The following is a 7018-nucleotide window of genomic DNA, read 5'->3' as shown; positions in this document are numbered from 1 at the left end:
TAAGGATAAGGGGTAAGCCATTTAGAACAGAGATGAGGAGGAATTTCTTCACCCAGAGAGTGATGAACCTGTGGAATTCTCTACCACACAAGGTAGTTGAGGCCAATTCATTAAATATATTCAAGAAGGGGTTAGATATGTTTCTTAAGGCTAAAGCAATCAAGCGATATGGGGAGAAAGCAGGGGCAGGGTACTGAATTTGGATGATCAGCTATGATCTCATTGAATGGCGGAGCAGGCTCAAGGGGCCGAATGGCCTACTCCTGCTCCTATCTTCTATGTTTCTATGTTTCTTTGCAAGGTTTAAGCTCCAATGTCTACCCTTTTCCTCCCCTCAGGTATCCTGTGCGTGCTCCTGGCACTGCTTCCGGCACATTCTCAGGGAGCCTCCATCGCCGTGGTCACCTTGATTAAACAGACGCATGACCTCGCAATCTTCCTACAAGGCAAAACATCACTGCTGCTCACCACCTATGTGAGTATTTGGGTCAAGGCTAGTTGTACAGTGATTGGGGATTGGGGTTCATGGGCTGGGGCGGTGGGGGGGGCGGGGGCCTGTAACTCTCACCCTCAGTGACCCTCAGCAGCCAAGTGCCACCTGGATATTTGGCTATGAGGGGGTGTCGCACCTTGCAGGAATGCATTGTAGCATGGGGGTGTCCCCCTGGGTAGCAGTCACCTCAAGGAACCCTGGCCGCATTACCCCTCCAGATCTTGTGCTCGGGCTGAGCTGAGCTAACTAGGCCTGGGGACGGAGTCAGGGGGCATTTCCCATGCGGGTGCCGGGCTCAGTACCACACTCAAAGCGCTAACCAGCTCACCATAACAGAGCAGGAAAGGCCCAGGCTTCATTCCCGGCCTAGTCCTGCTGAGTGGTACTGAGCACCACACCCACAGAAACACAGAGAGTTAGCATGCAGGTACAGCAAGCAATTAGGAAGGCATGTTGGCCTTTATTGCAAAGGGGGTTGGAGTATAAGAGTAAGGAAGTCTTGCTGCAGTTGTACAGGGCCTTGGTGAGACCACACCTGGAGTACTGTGCACAGTTTTGGTCTCCTTATCTAAGGAAGGATATACTTGCCTTGGAGACGGTGCAACAAAGGTTCGCTAGATTGAATCCTGGGATGAGAGGGCTGTTCTATAAGAACATAAGAACATAAGAAGTAGGAGCAGGAGTAGGCCATACGGCCCCTCGGGCCTGCTCCGCCATTCAAGAGGATCATGGCTGATCCGAACCTAGACTCACGTCCACTTCCCTGCCCTCTCCCCGTAACCCCTAATTCCCTTATCTGCTAGGAAACTGCCTATCTCCGTTTTAAATTTATTTAGTGTCGCAGCTTCCACAGCTCTCTGAGGTAGCAAATTCCATAGACTTGCTACCCTCTGAGTGAAGAAGTTTCTCCTCATCTCAGTTTTGAAAGCGCAGCCCCTTATTCTAAGATTATGCCCCCTAGCTCTAGTCTCACCCATCAGTGGAAACATCCTCCCCGCATCCACCCGATCAAGCCCCCTCACAATCTTATATGTTTTGATAAGATCGCCTCTCATTCTTCTGAATTCCAATGAGTAGAGGCCCAACCTACTCAACCTTTCCTCATACGTCAACCCCCTCATCTCTGGAATCAACCGAGTGAACCTTCTCTGAACCGCCTCGAGAGCAAGTATATCCTTTCTTAAATATGGAAACCAAAACTGTACGCAGTATTCCAGGTGTGGCCTCACCAGTACCCTGTATAACTGAAGCAAGACTTCCCTGTTTTTATACTCCAACCCCCTTGCAATAAGATGAGGGATTGTGCAGAATCGGCCGATACTCTCGGGAGTTTAGAAGAATGAGAGGTGATCTCATTGAAACATGCAAGATTCTGAGGGGGATTGACAGGGTAGATGCTGAGAGGTTGTTTCACCCGGCTGGAGTGTCTAGGACTAGGGGGCATAGTCTCAGGATAAGGGGTCGGCCATTTAGGACTGAGATGAGGAGGAAATTCTTCATCCAGAGGTTTGTGAAGCTTAGGAATTCTCTCGAGGAACAGCACCTCATCTTCCGATTAGGCACTTTACAGCCTTCTGGACTCAACATAGAGTTCAACAATTTCAGATCATAACCTCGGCCCCTATCATATTTATATTTTTTATCCACACTTTTTGTTTGTGGTTTTTATTTTTTTCTTCCCTCCCACGTGGCAGCTGTCCTTCATTCTGCCAGTACAATTCACACTTCATCAAGAGCCATCTTTTGTTTCTTTACCTGTCCCGTTACCAACTCGTCTCGCCTTGAATACCTCTTAATGCCTCTTTACTTCTCCTGCCTTCCATCCTATCACAGACCTTCCCTTTTGTTCTTTCATCCCCTCCCCCATTTCCCGGCCCCTAAACTTGCTTTTAAATCTGCTCCATTTCCTGCTTTTTTCTCAGTTCTGACGAAGGGTTTCGACCTGAAAAGTTGACTCTGTTCCTCTCTCCATGGATGCTGCCCTGGCCTGCTGAGCTTTTTCCAGCATTTTCTGTTGTTATTTAGGAATTCTCTACCCCAGAGGGCTGTGGATGCTGAGTCTTTGAGTAGATTCAAGGCCGAGCTCGATAGATTTCTGGACTCCAGGGAAATAGAGGGATACGGGGATTGGGCGGGAAAGTGGAGATGAGGTCGAAGATCAGCCCTGATCTTATTGAATGGCAGAGCAGGCTCGAGGGGTCGTGTGGCCGACTCCTGTTCCTAATTCTTCTGTAAGCGAGGGGGGGCGGAAGGGAGGGGGTGAGGGAGAGAGGGGGGGTGGGAGGGAGGGGGGGAGGGGGGTGAGGGAGCGAGGGAGCGAGGAGGGAGGGAGGGAGGGAGTGAGGGGGGGTGGGAGGGAGGGGTGTGAGGGAGCAAGGGAGGGAGCGTGGGGGGCGGAAGGAAGGGAGGGGGTTGAGGGAGTGAGGGGGGTCGGGAGGGAGGGAGGGAGCGAGGAGGGAGGGAGTGAGGAGGGGGGTGGGAGGGAGGGAGGGGGTGCGGGAGGGAGGGAGCGAGGAGGGAGGGAGGGGGGTGGGAGGGAGGGAGGGAGCGAGGGGGGGTGGGAGGGAGGGGGAGTGGCGGGAGGGAGCGAGGGAGGGAGCGAGGGGGGGCGGGAGGGAGGGAGGGGGGTTGAGGGAGCGAGGGGGGCAGGAGGGAGGGAGGGAGCGAGGAGGGAGGGATTGAGGAGGGGGCGGGAGGGAGGGAGGGAGCGAGAAGGGAGGGAGCGAGGGGGGGCAGGAGGGAGGGAGGGAGCGAGGAGGGGGCGGGAGGGAGGGAGGGGGGTGAGGGAGCGAGGGGAGTCGCGGGAGGGAGGGAGGGAGGGAGCGAGGGGGGGTGCGGGAGGGAGGGAGCGAGGAGGGAGGGAGTGAGGAAGGGGCAGGAGGGAGGGAGGGAGCGAGGGAGGGGGTGAGGGAGCAAGGGGAGTGGCGGGAGGGAGGGAGGGAGGGAGCGAGGGGGGGTTCGGGAGGGAGGGAGCGAGGAGGGGGCGGGAGGGAGGGAGGGAGCGAGGGGATTGGCGGGAGGGAGGGAGGGAGCGAGGGGGAGGGAGGGGGTGAAGGAGCAAGGGGAGTGGCGGGAAGGAGCGAGCGAGGGAGCGAGGAGGGGGGTGGGAGGGAGGAGTGGGGTGGCGGGTGAGGAGAAGGGTTATTTTTTGGGATCAATAATGTTTCTTGCTGACCTGAAACGTCTCTTGCTCTCGCAGCTGCAACAGATGGGGAGCCCGTTCTCGGACCCGGATTTCTCCATGCCCGACGTGCGGCTGGAGGGAGTGCCGGTGGCCACCATCCGCTACATCACCTGGAGGAGGCTGTGTCCCCAGGCCCGGCTGGAGGCCAACTACCGGGCCTACGCCCTCTACCGGGAGTTCCTGCAGCTGGTGCTGGACGACCAGCTGGCCCTGGGCCCCGGGCAGCTCCAGGAGCAGCTGACCTTCGCCAAGGCCCAGGCGGAGGGCCTGCTGGCCAACGTGGGCTCCCTCCTGCTCGCCATGGGCTACCAGCTGCCCGCCGTGGACGACCCCCTGACCTCTGCCTCCTACGACCCGACAAACTTTGAGAGGAAGGTGAGGGGTTACATCGTGTGCAGGGAGTACAAAGACTGGATCACCAGGACTGAGAGGGATTTCAAGCTCCTCTCCTACTACTATGCCGTCTGATTCGCGCCTCGCAAGCCCCTCCCAGCTCGGTGTGAGGGACAGAAACTTCACATTCCATTTTCGTTCAACGTTTTGCTACTCCCTTTTTATGTTCTTTTTGGATTACGTGCTCGATCACTCCCAGGGCAGATCCAGCATGGGTTTAGATACAGAGTAAAGCTCCCTCTACACTGTCCCATCAAACACTCCCAGTGCAGGTACAGCACGGGTTAGATACAGAGTAAAGCTCCCTCTACACTGTCCCATCAAACACTCCCAGGGCAGGTACAGCACGGGGTTAGATACAGAGTAAAGCTCCCTCTACACTGCCCCATCAAACACTCCCAGGGCAGGTACAGCACGGGGTTAGATACAGAGTAAAGCTCCCTCTACACTGTCCCATCAAACACTCCCAGGGCAGGTACAGTACGGGGTTAGATACAGAGTAAAGCTCCCTCTACACTGTCCCATCAAACACTCCCAGGGCAGGTACAGCACGCGGTTAGATACAGAGTAAAGCTCCCTGTACACTGTCCCGACAAACACTCCCAGGGCAGGTACAGCACGGGTTAGATACACAGTAAAAATATCTCTCCCCCGGTTTCCACCTATATTTGCTTCCCATCCACCCGGACTGTATTTGATTGCCTTGTCTCGTGGAGAAACTGTTTGTCTTCCCGCAATCCTGTGAGTTGGGGTAAAGAATCAGCCATTTCCTGACACCCGATGAACCAATTGCTCATGATTTTATTTTAAGAAATTTTGCAAGGCGTCGATAGAATTTTGAAACTCTTTTTCCGCGGGATCCTAACTGGCTCGCAAAAATTGCCTGGACTTTATTTTCTAGGAGACAATCAAGAATCTTTATCCAGTTGTGATAACGTAATTTATAGTGAGGACTTTTATCGAAGATATTTATGGGTACACATTTTGTTATTTATATGTATAGGTATTTACAGTGATGTATATGGTGGGGGTGAGGAATAGAGACTTTGGAGACTCGCTCCACCGCGCCATCTAGTGGCCAGAATTTGCACTACCTTGTGACAGTTGACATAAGAATTTACAATGGGGTACCGTGACAAGCGGGTGTGACCCAAAATAACGTGACAACAGGAAGTGAGGCTTGCGGAGAGGAAGTGTGCGCGGCATTTAAGAAGCTACGGATCGATCCGGCTTTATGTAAAGGGAAGAACATCCGGGGTGTTGCCTTGGTAACGGGTGGAGTTAAGGGCCCTGGGGACTCCTCCCTCTTTACCTCCCAAGCAAACCCCAGCACAATCAGAATTCAGTAAATTTGTGGCCTGGCTCCAGGGCAGACAGGAAACAAAATGGCAGCAAAAGGTCAACATGGGGGTCAGGCGATAAACAGGGGGCCCACAACCTGAGCTCGATTCATTACAATTGAGAAGGTGGGGAATCACTGGATGCAGACTGACGTAATTCACTCCTCATTCTAAAGCCCTACTTTCTCTCTTATATTTTTGATATCTATTGCAGTTGCAAATGCCCATGTCCACATTTCGAATGGGAATCGCCCATGTAAACAAGTCACGGTGTCATTACACCCTCCTGCCACTGGCGGCGCTGCGGTGGACCAGTGTGACATGTTTACATAGCAAATCCCCATTATAAATGTTAACATAGGAATCCGTACTGGGATGTGGCGAGGAAATGCAGATTGAGGTAAAAGATTAATATATTATAGATACAAAGAATATATTTGTAACATGTAAAGAGATCTATTTTCTAACTGTTTTTATTTAATAAGATAATTTATATGAAGCATTTTCCACTAAGGTTTTATGGTATTGTGATAATGAGAAAATATCCTTTATATTTGTCCAATATAATTTATTATAAAATAGAGTTTACTTATGCTGTCTCTTGAAACGGGATTTGCGATCTATTAGAAATGCATAAACTGTCCACGTTTTATGCAGAGATGTACACTGACCTCAAATTGTGATAAATAAATGGTTTGCTTCCCACCTTTTTTTGTTACTCGTTTTTGTATGGGATGTGGGCTGTAAGCGGTTTTGATCCTAGCCCGATTGCTAGACGGACGGTTCGAATCACCCCCGCCTTCCAAAAGTTCTATACCCGGGAATTATTACTCAGAGTGTAAATGGAATAAGTCACGGACAGAAATGCTTCAGTGAAAAATCAAACATACACTGGCTAAAACATGCACTACTAAACGAAATCACTGTCTCTGTGGAGAATACGATCGAGGATACAAACAACATGCATACAGTACACAACTGGGGATTATAACAAGCAGTAATTGCCTTGTTGCTATGGTGGACTCTAACTCCACCCCTACCAACGAATTACCCAGTCGCATAAGCCCCTTTCACCTGGCTGAACCAAACGAAGCTCCCCCCCTCGGAATAGCCCCAAAAAACTTCACTTCTGAGGAAAAACCCTGAGCCCCTTACACCTCACCCAGCTCATCTGGGATATCTGGTTACCGGCTTGGGACACTCGAGACCATGCGTACCACTACACACAGTCGGTCTTGATTGCTCCGCTCGGCTGTGGGAAGTCACTGCCCGGAGGCCGTTCCCTGTGAGGGGTATGCGGTTCTCAGTCTCAGCATACTTCTTCTTGTTAGGTCGATCTTGGTGGAGCGAGAGCGAGAGAGAGACAAAATATTGGAAAAGGATTTATCTTTATAGGAGTCTTGCTACCCCTATCTTTCCTGCCAATCTTTAAAATCCTTTTGTTTCTAAGCACTCCGGTGCTTAGTCAGTGATGGGCCATCATCAGACCCATGAGTATTCCGTGATTGGACTAATGACCCTAAGTCTGGGACATCTCTCGGTCTTCGTGTTGGGAAAAACTGGCTCCTCTTCGGCTGGCTAGGGTAGCGGTGTTATAAATCTTATCAT

General features: G+C 51.8%; 1 protein-coding gene across 1 annotated transcript; it reads left to right on the top strand.

The window, feature by feature from the left end:
- Window positions 1–313: 313 nt before the first annotated feature.
- On the top strand, window positions 314–6106 carry LOC147094868 (cardiotrophin-2-like). The gene is made up of 2 exons (XM_085974243.1): window positions 314–475; window positions 3693–6106. The coding sequence occupies exons 1-2, from the start codon at window positions 314–316 to the stop codon at window positions 4143–4145; spliced, it is 615 nt and encodes a 204-aa protein (XP_085830369.1). The 3' UTR covers window positions 4146–6106.
- Window positions 6107–7018: the final 912 nt, after the last annotated feature.

The sequence above is a fragment of the Somniosus microcephalus genome, unplaced genomic scaffold (genome assembly GCF_052327205.1).
Source record: "Somniosus microcephalus isolate GS21.2 unplaced genomic scaffold, FLI_Smic_1.0 unresolved_chr1, whole genome shotgun sequence".
Classification (NCBI taxonomy): domain Eukaryota; kingdom Metazoa; phylum Chordata; class Chondrichthyes; order Squaliformes; family Somniosidae; genus Somniosus; species Somniosus microcephalus.
The sequence above is the reverse complement of the archived record's forward strand: the minus strand, read 5'-3'. Positions and strand labels throughout refer to the sequence as shown.

Coding starts and splice junctions, on each gene's coding strand:
- LOC147094868 (XM_085974243.1), top strand. CDS start 314: ATGTCTACCCTTTTCCTCCCCTCAGGTATCCTGTGCGTGCTCCTGGCA. Junction 476..3,692: donor CACTGCTGCTCACCACCTAT/GTGAGTATTTGG, acceptor TTGCTCTCGCAG/CTGCAACAGATGGGGAGCCC.